The sequence below is a fragment of the Hippopotamus amphibius genome, chromosome 11, assembly GCF_030028045.1.
Source record: "Hippopotamus amphibius kiboko isolate mHipAmp2 chromosome 11, mHipAmp2.hap2, whole genome shotgun sequence".
NCBI lineage: Eukaryota > Metazoa > Chordata > Mammalia > Artiodactyla > Hippopotamidae > Hippopotamus > Hippopotamus amphibius.
In genome coordinates, this window is record NC_080196.1 from 27,190,273 (window position 1) to 27,205,750 (window position 15,478).

The 15,478-nt window shown below is 42.6% G+C and overlaps 1 protein-coding gene and 1 pseudogene across 1 annotated transcript; both read left to right on the forward strand.

Annotated features, from left to right (window-relative positions):
• The first annotated feature begins 6,327 nt into the window (after positions 1 to 6,327).
• On the forward strand, positions 6,328 to 13,259 carry IL17F (interleukin 17F). Its single transcript, XM_057700519.1, has 3 exons — positions 6,328 to 6,354; positions 11,377 to 11,582; positions 12,995 to 13,259. Exons 1-3 carry the CDS (start codon positions 6,328 to 6,330, stop codon positions 13,257 to 13,259), a joined length of 498 nt encoding a protein of 165 aa, XP_057556502.1.
• On the forward strand, positions 12,605 to 12,754 carry LOC130832169 (U2 spliceosomal RNA; annotated as a pseudogene).
• Positions 13,260 to 15,478: the final 2,219 nt, after the last annotated feature.

Genomic DNA, 15,478 nt, shown 5'->3' on the forward strand with positions numbered 1-15,478 from the left:
TTAAGTACCCAGCACAGTGACGAGCAGAGTGGGCATTTAATAAATGGTGTTTTTGTTAACAAGGAGATAAAACTCTGGTGCAAAAAGCTCCTCGGTCCATAGGATAGATTCAAAATTGAGGCGTCCCTCATTCGATCTGACACTTTCTCAGTGACCTCAACCCTATTCCATCCAGGGTTCTCACGCAGCGCTCTGGGAAACTCCTTCCCTAAGTCTTCCCCCAACCCCTTACTTTTCTTCTTTTTCAGCTTTTGCCTCCAAACCTCTCCCCTTCATCTCTGTCCCTTGTAACTCTTTCATAGATTCTTCACCTTTTCATCTGAAGATCAGGAATTGTACTGTTTTTCAGGCAATAGATACACTCCCCCCAACACACACCCAAGGAGGGAGGGAAGGAGGGAGGGTGGGAGAGGGAGAGAGAGACAGAGACAGAGATTGAGGAGGAAGCCTTCTGTGTCTAAGCCCCAAGTAATTCCTATGCCCATAAACATTACCATATAAAGACCCTGGCACAGTATTTTCATCTGAAAAATAATCATTGTCATAAACTCTGATTTTTAAACCAAAAGGAAAGCTGTTTTGTTCTTGAAAATGTTTTCACAGTGGGAATATGTTGACCTTTAAAAAAACAGAATTGGTTACTATGGAGTGTGACTTCATGGAGGTTCTATTAAGTACATAATGGGTTTGAATATTTGACTCAAACAAATAGGTAAAAATTAATTAATGGATGCAAAGAATCTTGAAACTGGAAACAAACTTTTGTATTAAAAGGGGGAGAAAAAGGATTATGTGGAGTTTGTAGGGTCTGTGGCTTTATAGTTACAGGGATGCTCCATGCTTTTTCTTCAGTAGGGGACGGAGAAGTAGGGTTATGAAAGGGAATGGGACATGGACCTTCTAAATGATCTAGGGACTGAAAGGGCAAATAAATCATATATTTAATTAGTTTGAATAGCCTAAGAGGAGGAAGAAATTTTGTGCTTGATGAGGAGAAGAGCTGCAAGATGCTTGAAGGTTGGGAATAAAAGCCATAATGCTTTGAGGCCATTCTGACCTAATGTTTTAACCCATATTCAGAGGGTCTGAATCTAACGTAAATAAATCAGTGCTTCAGGGAAATTAGAAAGGAGTGTTTTAATTTCATTTAGAAAATAAAACTGGAGTTGGGCCTTCCCTGGTGGCGCAATGGTTAAGAATCCGCCTGCCAATGCAGGGGACACGGGTTTGAGCCCTGTTCCAGGAAGATCCCACATGCCACGGAGCAGCTAAGCCCATGCGCCACAACTACTGAGCCTGTGCTCTAGAGCCCTTGAGCAACAACTATTGAGCCCACATGCCGCAACTACTGAAGCCCTTACACCTAGAGCCCATGCTCTGCAGCAAGAGAAGATACTGCAATAAGAAGCTTGTGCACTGCAATGAAGACTAATCCCTGCTCTCTGCAACTAAAGTCCACATGCAGCAATGAAGACCCAATAAGTAAAAAATAAAATAAATAAATAAAATAAAAATTAAAAAAAGACTGGAGTTAAAGTAAATTATATACTAATAGCTTTTATTTGGTGAATAAGTGAATGCTATGGTACTGATAATAAGATAGTGATAATTTACTTTTTGCATTTAATTCTTTATAAATATCCTTTAAACCTGTTATATGATAACATTGTTTAACTGACTATTTTAAAGAGGAGTCAGAGCTCTGATAAAAAGTGAAAGTAAGCAAAAAAGCCTGTTAAATTATTTACTGTCTCCCTCAGTCATTTTAGACTAGGATAAAACACTTCCTTTAGAGCGAGAAAGAATGGGAGATGCATGCAGTCGTTTTGATCTGTTCCAACCTCGAAATCCTGCTTGGCTAACATTGTGGGGATCCCATAGCCAGGGCCTATGGAATGTTCTTTGATCAAACACTGATTCTGCTTTTTGAGGGGAGCTCACCTGAGAGGTGAGCTCCACTCCCCTGGGAGGTTTTTTTCCCAATAATCTCTTTGGCCACATCTGAAATAGTGATGGCAAGTATACCTTCCTTGGGGCTTAGTTCCTGCTTCTAGATGGTTAAGGGGCTGAGGTTTGGTTCGTGATTAATTTTGAGAACTATCTCAAAAAGTTGGTGAACTTATTTAAGTCAGTTCTTTTTGTGGCTTAATTCCCAGAACATCTCTATCTCTTTGCTCTTTCATTCCTATAACTCTCCCTCTTGATTTAATGATAGATTATTAGAACTCTACCCTTACACTGTTTTTTTTGGAGCCTTTTTACCTATGTAAAGAGATCTCCAGATACTTCATGCTGATTCTTGCGTGTAGGAAATGTGTTTGGTTGGAAGGTTTTCCTGGGCATTTCTACCTAAAAGGCTTTTCCAATTGTATCTTTTGCTTTGGGGTGGATAGAAAGAGTCATTTTCCCCCCCAAACTTGCAAGGCTCTGAATTTCTGGACTCTCTTCGTTCTCTTTCATTTTTGTTTGCAAACCTGCTGACTCTTTCCTGAGCTCATGTCTTCCTTGTGTTTCCTTGCCAAATGCAGACAATAGCCTCCAACACACATAGCTGACATTCTGTTTTCCAGTTTCCTCCTCTAAGCTCTTATTGGACCTCTAGGTATGATACCTGCCTCTCAAGCTATTGCAGGGAATCATTTTACCAAATGTTTTTCCATTCATAACATTGGTCCTCATTTATCTAGCTTCCAATTTCATTGTCATCACAGCCTGCCAGCTGGACACCATGGACAATGCCACCATTTCAGTCTTTTGCTATGAAAGCCCCCTCACTTCTAGGCATTGATTTCTGTATCCACAACTGTATACTGCTAGGTTGTGCCAGCATTCCTTGATTAGACTCACCTACCTTCCTTCCTTCCTTCCTGCCTTCCTTCCTTCCTCTCTTTTTTTTTTTTTTTATAAGTTGATCTGATTTTAGTGAAATCTGTTACAGGAGAGAATTCATATAGGAACCACTGTCTGTGGTTCTAAGGCCTGTAGAAATCCGAGTTATGTTTTACTGCAAAATGATATAAAATACATTAATTCAAACTACGGTGTAAAAAGAGTAATGAGTGCATGTCCTCATTAAATTAAATATTTGCAACTATTTAGGCTCCCATTTCTTGAATGAAGATGAAGCCTCTCGAGGTTGGATTTGTAAAACTAAACGTGTACAGTTAACATCCCCAACAATCCCATGTCGTTATCTTATTGGTTACTACGCGTGTTTGCTTTCTTTCCATAACTAAATTTTTAAACTCATCAAGGTAGAGACTCTACTAGTACCGTCTATTACCTGTAATGCAGCATGGCTTCCAGAACACAGGAAGGCATACAAAAATCTTGCTAACTTGGAGGTTTGAGCATCTGTAGTATTTTACAGCATGGAGGCTGTGTTTAACTTTCATACAGCTACAGAGTTTCCTGCTGCCCCTTTCTGTGGGCTCTTGGAATTGTGTGTAAAGTGCTCTAGCTGTTGATGTGTTGAATGATAGCTCCACTTGCATTATTGAAACCCCTAAAGCCAGTAACAGCTTGGGCCACAGGTTGTATAGGGCCGCTTGGTGAAGGGCTACCACCATAATCAGCTGTGTGTTCATCACATATTTTTTACTGGGTCCCCAGTGCTGGCCCATGATTTACAATATAAGAAGGCTTAGCATTGTTAGATGAAACAGTGATCTGGATCCGTGGGTGGAATTGACTTGGTGATGGCTGGTTACTAGTTTGACATCCTGATAAGTTAGTTATGTTTACCTTGATGAGGGAAGACTTTGTGACCACTGCATGTAAAAAAAATCAATGTTGCTTCCTTCTTACGTAAAAAAAAATTATTCAATTTTCTCTGCAATCCAGCAAATCCTCCTGTATTGAATCAGGCATTCTTAATTCAAGGTGATTTCCTTGTTCCTTCTTTCCTTAGTCTTCTCTGCATTGAGGTACGGCTCTTTAGGAGGAGAGACCACTGCAGAAAATGAGTGATTCAGCCCACTCAACTTAATATGCTTTTAAGGGTCTATTGCACATATTTCTTTGGTAGCTTGTGTGATACAACAAAATCTGAAAACATGACTCTTGATTTCACAGTGTCAGCTTCACTGAGTATATGGAAGGATGTATCCAGTAAGGCCTTGAAAATCCTCTATAAGACAGGCTCAGGGCTTCAGTCTGACCTGAACAGGGTGGCTAGGGGACTTGTCTTGAATCTGTGTATGCATAGAAAATACACTGTCTTTATTTATTCATTTTAAATTAATTTTTATTGAGGTATAGTTGATTTATAATGCATTAGTTTCTGCTGTACAGCAAAGTGAATCAGTTATACATATACATACATCCACTCTTTTTAAGATTCTATTCCAGTATTGGTCATTACAGAGTATTGAGTAGAGTTCTCTGTGCTGTACAGCAGGTCCTTATTAGTTGTCCATTTTGTATACAGTAGTGTGTCTATGTCAATCCCAATCTCCCAATTTATCCCTCCCCCTCCCCCTTGGTAACCGTAAGTTTGTTTTCTACATCTGTAACTCTGCTTCTGTTTTGTAAGTAAGTTCATTTGTACCTTTATATTTTATTTTTTTTAGATTCCATTTGTAAGTGATGTCATATGATATTGGTCTTTGTTTGCCTGACTTACTTCACTCAATATGACAATCTCCAGGTCCATCTATGTTGCTGCAAATGGCATTATTTCATTCTTTATTTATGGTTGAGTAATATTTCATTGTATATACACACTGTCTTAATTTAGATTGTATATTTGGGCATATATATTTAGGGAAGGAGGCTGGCAGAGATTATTGTGGGGAACTGAAGTTACCCCAATCCATGAAGACCCCAGAGAACCGTCCTAAAACATATAGGCAAGTGTGAGGTAGACTAAAGGTGAGCACAGAGTAATGAGGTAGGGAACGTGAGTCAAGAAGGTCTTCTTAGGGGGGTTACACTTCTGATTGTCCTGGAGGAGGGGTGCAGAGAAGAATTCACAGGCGTGTGGAGGAGAAACATGGGTGAAAGGCTTGTGATCACAGAAGAATTTTGATCAGTCTTGGAGGGGCTTCTAATGAACCCAAGAGCTGTTTCCTCTTCATTTCCTACATTTCAAGAAAATGGGTCAAAGTTGTTCAAACATGTGATGGAGGACAGTAAACTTACCCTGCTAGAATGCTCCCTGCCTTATTAACAGAGCATGTGTAATTTTACCTGATCTTGATGGACATAAATAAAAGTAAGTTATTGTTATTTCAGAAATGTCTGGGAAATTCCCTGGTGGTCCAGTGGCTAAGACTCTGTGCTCCCAATGCAGGGGGCCCCGGTTTGATCCCTGGTTGGGGAACTAGATCCCACATGCTACAACTAAGAGTTGACTTGCCACAACTAAAGATCCTGCATGCCTCAACGAAGTTCCTGCATGACACAACTAAGACTGGGCACAGCCAAATAAATAAATACATATTAAAAAATAGAAATGTCTGTGTGTCCCTAGGCTATAATGCCTGACATACAGCATGTGCTTAATAAATGTTGACCTGAACTGAACTAAGATAAACTAATTTTTGCAGGTCATTTAAAATTACACATTTAGAGGCTCTACTTGCTAATCCGTTTTGGTTAAAAAAACCAAATCATCTGCAGTCAGAGATAGCCAAGATAGTGGTTGTTTATATGTTGTATGAGTAATGATTATCAATCTATTAAACACCGGGAGGAGTCTCACCATGGGGTTAAAACAGAATTAGTTCAGGGAGACCATGAAACTAACTGCCTGGGGATATAATTTCTGAATCTCTCATGGATGCCATTCGTTTCTTTGGTTTTGTCTTTCCATTCATAAAGTGGAGCTAAAGATAGTCCTTTGTTTAATACCGGATCTCCTCGAAGGATGACATACCCACTTAAATCACGGTTCACGTTGCGTGAATGGAAAGTAGACCATAAGGTGCGTGACTAGAGTTCTTAGCCCTTTTGTGGAAGAACATGAAAGCTCATGACAGCCGTTTGTCACCTGGTTCATCTCAGTGATACATAAGTTAAGAAGTCTGCTGTAGTGTGAGGGCAGTGGGGGTGGGAGTGGGGTAGAAGAAGAGGAAGGTTTGGTCCTTTTCTCGTCATTCCTTTTCAGGGTCCCGTTCAGGAAGTGGAATAGGAAAAAAACCCACTACATTCGTCAGTAACTCTGGGGCAACCACAACTTTGACAGTAAGCAGGTCAATCGAAACAAGGACAGAGATTGCTATAAAAGTGACAGGTACTCTCGTTGACACCACACCAGCACACACAAGGCGACACAGGCACAGGAGGAACTTCCTGCACGAAGCAGACGACCAGAGCAAAGCGACAATGACAGTCCTGCGTGACACGGCTGTGGTGAGTGTCAGGATCATTCCTGTGTCAGAACAGTCATCCCTAGGACTTCAGGAAAGCAGAGTTCTAAGGAATGATGCTGGATTGGGGTCTTTGATGTGGGGGATCATTTCTTTAAAAAACAGAGCTGACTTTAATGCGGACCCTGGTTTGGTGGAGAAAAAGAAAAAATAACCAGAAGTTATAAGGGGGTGTAAAACCATTGCTCTTTACTGATGGCTCTGGCATAGTTGATGTTAGCTTGTGAAGTTCTTGGCATCACAAACTGGACACGGTCTCTCCTGTGGCCACCATTAGAGAGTTCAGTTGGCCCTTATCTCATGGGGGAGCTTAGCCAGCCTTTTAGGATCTGTACATGTTTATTTTAACGGAGGAAGCTGGGGGCCCGAGAGGGGTAATGATTCCCCCAGGACGACCAGCAGACAAGGAGTGCCCTGGATGCAGGGAGTGAAACCACCGGGTGATGACTTGGATAGCTCCTAGGCGAGGAACACGTCACATCTCTGAGAGCGGATCATTTTTGCATTGTCTCCTTCCTCCTGGAGGAGAGGCAGATGTTAATGTGATGGAAATCTACTTCCCCTGGGTCTAGAATCTTGCTTGGCAGTTAGGTAAGATTTTTGAAGACTTTAAAATACAGCAGCATGAAAACAGGGCTTGGGAAATCACTTACCATATTATTGGTTTAAATAATCCTTTTTTTCTCTCTGTTTACAAGCCATACAACTTAAAAGAGCTTGGATTTCATAAAAGGTCATGGCATATGGTGATAATAATACTATGTTTTATTCATATATTGTTTTAAAGATGGTAAGAAATGCAGCCAAGTGCAGTAGTTAGGGAGTATGGGCTTTGGGGTCAGACAGACCTGGTTTCACCACTTACTAAATGTGGGATTTGGGGTAAGTTACTTAACCTCTCCCTGCATTATTCTTATTCCTCTTATCTGCATAGGGGGGTAATAATGGTATCTCCCTCATGGAAGGATTAATTGATGTCATTGAGAATGACTAAACCTATACTCTGAAATAGCAGCTCTATGCAGGCATGGCTTTTAGTTAACTTGGCCATTTTAATATGACAACCAATAAGGATAGAGAAAGCATTCAATAATTTTTTTTAAAAAATTGAAGTATAGTTGATTTACAATGTTGTATTAGTTTCTGGTGTACAGCAAAGTGATTCTGTTATATATAACTGAATAAATAAACCATAATTTCCATTATGGTTTATTACAGGATATTGAATATAGTTCCCTGTGCTATACAGTAGGTTCTTGTTGATTATTTTATATATAGTAGTGTGTATATGTTAATCCCAAACTCCTAATTTATACCTCCCCCACCCCCTTTCTCCTTTGGTAACCATACTTTTGTTTTCTATGTCTGCAAGTCTATTTCTGTTTTGTAAATATGTTCATTTATATCATATTTTAGATTCCACACATAAGTGATATCATATGGTCTTTCTCTTTCTGGCTTACTTCACTTACTATGATAATCTCTAGGTCCATCCATGTCACTGCAGATAGCGTTATTTCATCCTTTTTCATAGCTTTGTAGTATTCCATTATATATGTATACTGCATCATCTTTATCCATTCATCTGTCAATAGACATTTAGGTTGTTTCCATGTCTCAGCTATTGTAAAAAGCACCACTATGAACACTGGGGTTCATGTATCTTTTCCAATTAGAATGTTAAATATTAATATTAATGATGTAATTATTTTTACCTCTGAGTCTCCCCCCAACCCAGTGAACTGGATTGGGACTACTTTCCCCATTGTACAGGTGAACAAGAGCTCAATGAATTGAAGTGATTTAACATCACTGGATACTGTACACCCAAGAACAGGGACATGAATCTAGATTTACTGGCTCCAAGTACAATATTCTTTTACTTGAATGGTACAGAAGCAAGATTTCTGAATTTAAAGCCGTTGTGTTCAAATGAATTTGTTGGATAGTTTTGTGATCTAAAGCCATGTCTATTTTTGGTTTCTTTGAAGAAATCTGTTGGACTGTCAGCAAGAAACATGACAGGGCAAAGGACATTAGAATAGGATTAGAAATTGGAGGTGCAGGCGCATAGGGCATCCTCAATACGGAGGTGAGGCAAATTCTTGTGGACTAGGAGCTGGCTGGGTTCTGGGGCACGTTCCTATATGAGGGTGAGTATGAATCCCGGTGAGTTCAGGAGGCAGGTGTTCAGATGTTCTCTTTAGGGGAGTTCACAGTAGAGTAAGTACAAGGTTGAGCTGAGCACTTTGGTGTCGTGACGCCGCCCACCTTCAGCTGGTGCTTTTTCTTGCCTCTGTTTCCTATTGGACAGAGAGAGAGTGATGTCCATTTACCTGCCTCATAGGTGGCATAGAAGAATCTGAGCCTGTGAAATACACTGAACCTCTCAGAGAAGTGCTGTGCTGTGTGTCATTCTTAAGTACCGGCATGAACCTTGTCCGAGTCCCTGCTCTGTGTTGCATAACCACTAAAAATCTGCAGTTTCAGATCAACAGCTTCGTGGAGCAAACTGGAGTGATTTGCACACATCATCTGATTTCTGCTAAAGGGCTATATGACCTATAACACTCATGCAATTTGGACACAGCTGTCACATGGCTTCAAATGCCTGGCTCCTCCAGTGAAACAAGGCTGAGACGAAACACCGTGGGTGGCTCTATGTTGATAAAAATAGTAACGGTCTTCAATGGCCGTGGCACTGACCACAGACAACTGGTTCGAGTCCCCAGACCGGGACTAGCAGGCTGGTGGACCCCACTACCTCAGACACAACTCCTTCACCTGCCTTATCGGGACAGCTAATATGAGGTCTACCTACCCTGCAGGGGTAGGTAGTTGTGAGAATCCAGAGGTTAAAGAGATGTGGAATTATTTTCTATAACACTCTAAGAATGTAAGTGTGCATGATAACAACTTATTAGCAGCCTGGTCATTATTGCTGAATCACGTAACCCCACAGTACAGTTACTCTAAAGCTCCGGTAATGAAAATTAGAGATGATTCAGTGAATATGATACAGAAGAGGAAAGAAGAAACACGAAGGAGGGACTTACTTAAGAAACATAAGGAGGTGATGCTCGGAAAGCTGAGGACCCTCTTGTCTAAGCAGGCATCCTTTGACTTCTTAAAACTTGACCGACGGTGCTGGGAGTTTCCTGGTGACCTAGTGGTTAGGATTCTGGGCTTTCACTTGCCTAGTCAGGGAGCTGAGATCCCACCAGCTGGGATCCTAGTGCTTTGTCTAGACAGAAGGTACATGAGGCCAAATTCCACATCTTTCCTGTCCATTGTGTATCATTAGGACAATGTCGACTTAACATTAGTACCTGTACTGAATACTCTCCTTGTCCCAGCCCTGCTCTTCATGCTTTATATATATCCTGTCATTTACTCCCCACATGTTCTGGCAGAGGAAACTGAGTTGCAGCTAGTAAGAGTCCTGGAACCGAGGTATGGACCCAGGACTTCTGACTCCAGAGCCCGTGTCCTTAACCACCACACTCCAGAGACAGGAAAGAGTTGCTGAATGAATGAACGATTAGGGGAGAAGAACGTAGAGGCTTGCTGTTTACCTGGAGGCAAGTCAGCCTCATTTGGCCTTATCTGGGTCAATCTTGCTTTCAACTTCTTAGTATCAGCTACCTCCGTACAGCACTTGATACCATAACTTTTTGCTTACTCATCATTTCTTGCCTCCAGCACCTATAAAAGATAAAAAGAAGGTCCTTTAAACCAACACGTCTAAGCACGTTCCCAACCCTAACTCATGGAAGGTGTGAGCCTGAACGACGCTGAGCCCCGGCGGATGAAAGCAACCCACTTTCAGCCCTGGGTCTGTGTTATGTTGAGAGTCAATGATGAGCCTTGTCCATCCCCAGTGAGGGTCGGTGGTCACCGCGGGGTCAGCAAAACGGGTTGGAGGAAAGGGAAGCTGGAGAGATTTTTAGCTCTTACTTTATTTTAGTTAGGTCTTCCCTGAACTCTTTCTTTGTGCATTCCTGTAACACCAGATAAACCAATATTTCAACATAAGTATAAAAAATACGCATCCTGGAGCTAAAGAGTAGTTTCCATTTCTCTATTGTGCATCCCTACTGCCCCTGCTTCCTTCAATCAGCGTGGATCTTTGGAACTCTGCTATAGTTGGTTTTGCATGGTGTTTTCCTTAATGCATTGAGCTTAACTATGTTGTTCATTTAAATGCATTGTTTTGTTAATTCACTCACTCACCCGTTCTTTCATTCATCCAGAAAGTAATTTGGAACCCTTGTTCTATGACATGTTCTTCTGCAGGAACTTACCATCTACTAGGTGTAGATCTGTATAACTGCAAACACTATACGTCCTAACAATAAAGAAGGGCTGCTTGAGTGATAGATGGTAAAAACTTTATGATGTAATGGTAATTAACATACTTCTAATTGAACTACTTTCGGGACAGTTCCTGGAGGAGACCACGTCTGAGTGGGGCCTTGACGGAAGGGGAGGATTTGGATGGATAGAGGTGGGGCAGGTAGAGGGATGGCTGGGACGAAGAGTTTTATGGAGGATTCACGGATGTGAGGTTGGAAATAAACACAAAAGTTATAATTTCTTAAGCCTCTATTTTTATTCTAGGTGCTTTACAAAGAACATTTTATTTAATCTTGTGAATATTATTATAAAGCAAGTGTTATGCTCTGGCTGGAAAGAAGAGAAAGCAGAGGCTCACTGAGGAGACCAGGTCAGGATTTAAACCCAGTCCCAGATCCCGACATCTTTCTGTCTCCTTGTTCAGGAGCTCTTGGACTGTGGAGGGCTCAATCACCAGGCTAATGAGTTTAGTTCTCAGGTTGGTACCCTGGTATCTTCATGTATGACTGTCCCATTGCTAGGTGAGGAACTGAGGTTCAGAGAGGAGCCCTGATCCCATTCCAGGGATGCTTTGTTCGGCGGAAGCATCACCTGTTTTCAGCAAGTGACACCAGAGTCCCTAACCAACTGCATTCTCATCTATTTCCAGGTCAAGTCCCTGCTGCTGTTGACACTGGGGTTCACCCTCCTGGGGGAGATGGCAGCTCGGAAAATCCCCAAAGGTGGGGATGCTGCCCTCTGCCCTCCTCTCGAGGACCACACTGTGAGGGTTGACATCCGCATCCTCAGGCAGAGCCAGGGAGTTCATCTCTCACACGACTTCCAAAACCGCTCCAGCTCCCCCTGGGATTACAAGTAGGTGCCAAGGAGACTGATCTCCACATTCTTTTGAAAAATATGTTAATTTATTCTAACCACAAAGTAGAAAATTTCAAAAATATAGAAAAAATAATAGTCCTCACACTCACTGTGAAAAACAGAAATTGCACTTTCCCTGCGAGCTCACATTTTCTTGCTATTTGGGGCTGAGTCCTCCTATTTGGTGGAAGGTCTATTTTGCTTCCAACTACTCATTGACGCTTTGCCTTTTTCTGCTTCATGCAGCCCTGGATTTGGAATTTACAAACTTTCTGTGTTGGAAGAGAGGACTCTTTAAAGCAGCCCACATAATGGTCTCTGCATAGGGATAAGTGGGAACCAGAAAAGCCAGTTCAGAGAGGGCCACTCAGACTGGATTTCAGTCTTCAAGGAGTGGGGAGGAGGGCAGAGTGGAGGAGAAAGGCCAGTTTGGGAAGGGGATGCTTGGTGGGATGTTCAGGATACAGACTCGGGATTTTGTCTTACATGGAAGTTCTTGGAATAGCAAGCACTCATTTATATGTTCTAAATATAAGTGTGAGAATATAGTCAGGGGGTCATTAGGCTGCCCACATTGCTTGCCTTGGGAGGGGAGTGTGTATGGTGGCCAGTTGGCTGGAACTGGCTTTGCTGCCTTTATGCCTCCTGGCAAGGGGGCTATTGAGGGAGAAATTGAAAGAAGGCATTGGATTCACCAATCGCCACCCCCCTCTCCCCCCGCTTTGGTTTTCTTTCCCAAACAGCAGGCTTTGTAGACTGTGCATTGGGGGATCTCCTAGTGATGTTCAATCTCTAACCAAAGGATGAATGATGATTATAATAATAAAAATGTAAAGGAAAATGAACTAAAAGATCCAACATTTATGGAATGCCAACTTTTTTTTAGTGAAATAAAAGATCTAACAGTTATGGAATGCCAACTTTTTTTAAAAGAACTTTTATTAGGATATAATTGACGTACAATAAGCTGCATTTATTCGTTTATTTTTACAATAAACGACATATATTTAAAGTGTACAATCGCTTCTCGGCCTTTTGGCTAAGATCAAGTGTAAAGTGTACAAGTTGATGTTTTTTTCCTATTAGTAGTGTATATATGTGGAATGCCAACGTTTTACAGCGTGTCTTTTCATACGCATTCATGTCATTGAGTGTTGGCAACAATCCCACGGGACAGAAATACGAGAACCCCATTTTATAGATGAGGGAACTGAGGCTTAGGGAGTTAAGCACCCGCCAGGGGCTGGCGTCTGAGTCCAAGCTGTCTGCTCCGCGCTTGCGCTGCAGTCCTGAGTTACCGGGCACCGCCTCCTTGCAGGTGGGCGCCCAGTGCCGCGGGGCCCCCATCCTTTGTGCACCTTTCTCCCCTGGTCTTACCTCACCATCAGCTCTCCCTGCTCCTCCTGCAGCATCACCCGGGACCCCCACCGGTTCCCCTCCGAGATCGCAGAGGCCCGGTGCAGGCACACGGGCTGCATCAACGCCGAGGGGAAGGAAGACAGCTCCATGAACTCCGTCCCCATCCAGCAAGAGTTCCTGGTCCTCCGGAGGGAGCCCCAGGGCTGCTCTCACTCCTTCCGGCTGGAGAAGGTGCGGGTGACTGTGGGTTGCACCTGTGTCACCCCCGTCGTCCGCTATGCGCGTGGCCTGAGGGCGGCAGAGCAGCTCAGCTGAAGAAGCTGTAGAAATGCCCCTCCTTACCCAGCACTTTGCAATGAGTCCTGTGTGGGTCCCAATTCTCTCCACTTCCCAGGTCTCTTCATAAGATCTGCATGGGATTCTCAAATCTCTGTATTAGATAATAGTAACTTCCAGGGGCTTCAGAATCTTAATATGGTCCTGAGATATTCCAGTGTCCCATCTCCCTGAAAATGGGTGGAGGAGAATGCAGGACCCTCACCCAATCTGCTTATGTGCTATGATTGACCACCTCCCACCTGCAGTCACCGGGTGGGGGCTCTGTTGGTAAAATGGGCTTCTGTTCCGCAATATGCAAGAAATATAACCACAATGTAAGAGTGTGTGGGAGGGGCTGTGCAGGATGGGATGGGGGGGAAAGATGGGGATAAAGATCTAGCACATGTTTATTAAGCATTTCCTAAATGTAAATGAGGTTGGCCTGATATTTATACTTGTAAGGAAACTGTCCATGTATTTATGATGTATTGATTATATAAAATTCCAGGAGAAAAATTAATATATCAAGTACTAATATAATAAAGTATTAATGACTGAAAAATACTTTAGATGTTTGTTTCCAGTCTCAGCTTGTACTCACGAACCTTGTGGACCTGAAGATCAAGAAATTCTATACACATGTCCTTTATTTTTCATCTTTCATCAGAGTGCTAGTGTCAGAATTATTATTTGTGTGTGATCTTGGTAATATTAGTTTTCCCCCAGCCTTATTGAAATATAATTGATAAATAACACGGTGTGAATTTGTTATACAACTTAATGATTTGATACACGTATATATGGCAAAGTATTTACTACAATAAGGTTCGTTAGCACCTCCATCCCTTCACATAGCTGCTTTTTGTGTGTGTGTGATAAGAATATTGCACCCTCTTAGCAAATTTCGAGAATACAATATGGTGTTGTTAATTACAGCCACCAGGCTGTACCTTAGATCCCCAGAACTTACTCATCTTATAACTGAAAGTGTATCCAGTTCATCCAACATCTCCCCATTCCCTGCCCCACCCCACCCCTCCCCTGGCAACCATCAATCTCCTCTCTGTTTCCATGCCTTGGAGAGTTCCTCTATTATTAATGGTTCGTAAGGGTTAGGAGGAGAGTTAAGGAAAATGGTGCATACAGGGCTCATGTTCCCTGGTAACTCTTCACTGCTCCGTCTTCCTGGCTATATTACTTAACAAAGTGAACATCTACTGGCCACTGTGGTAGCCACTGGACACACGAAGAAAAGTAAGATATGCACATGGTGGGGGCACGGTCTTGGTAGAGGCTACCTGCAGAGCCCCTGGTCACTAGAGCCAAGGTGGTCCCTTGGCATCCAGGGTCACTGGTGGTCTTTCATGCATCTCTTATGCTTCTTGAGGACACAGGGTCTTCCAGATTCTGGTCTCCCTACCACTCAGAGGCTCACTGGTCCCTCTCCTGCCCAGATGCGCCACATTTCCTCCTTCAGTGAACCACACCACAGGCTCAGGGCACATCGGTGTTCTGCTGCCTTCTAGAGGAGGTGGGGCATAAGTTCTCACTCCCACCTGCAACTTGGCCTGAGGATGGGCAGTGGGCAGGAGCCCAGCACCTATTTCTAACTGTTTAGTGGGGGCAACTCTTACATAGTCTGTAAGTGGGGCTGGGGATGGAGTAGGTAGTAAGTGGGCTCTTCTCTTTGTTTCAGAGTCTTTTGCTTATGGTATAAACATTGACGTTTGTACTTAAAATGCTCAGTCTCTTGGAATCTAAAAAACATTTTCTCTCATAGTCATCAGCTTCGTAAGTTTTCTGTGAATCCCACAAGTCCATATTGGTGCACAACTCTGTGCAATGAATCTTCCTTTCCCTGTTCATGTTGGCAGTAATAGCCTTACCCTGAGTGTAGAACATACAAAAAGCCTCAATCTGAGTGGTTAGAGAAGCACAGAGGTGAAGGACATTGAGGAGGAAAAAACTATGCCTCTGAGAGTAGCATTGACACGTATACACTACCTAATGTAAAATAGCTCATGGGAGGCTGCTGCATAACACCGGGAGATCAACTCGGTGATGGGTGATGACTTAGAGGAGTGGGACAGGGAGAGTGGGAAGGAGTCGCAGGAGGGAGGGAACATGGGAATATATGTATAAATACAGCTGATTCACTTTGTTGTACAGCAGAAACTGGCACAACAGTGTAAAGCAATTATACTCCAATAAAGAAC

Coding starts and splice junctions, on each gene's coding strand:
- IL17F (XM_057700519.1), top strand. CDS start 6,328: ATGACAGTCCTGCGTGACACGGCTGTG. Junction 6,355..11,376: donor TCCTGCGTGACACGGCTGTG/GTGAGTGTCAGG, acceptor ATCTATTTCCAG/GTCAAGTCCCTGCTGCTGTT. Junction 11,583..12,994: donor AGCTCCCCCTGGGATTACAA/GTAGGTGCCAAG, acceptor CTCCTCCTGCAG/CATCACCCGGGACCCCCACC.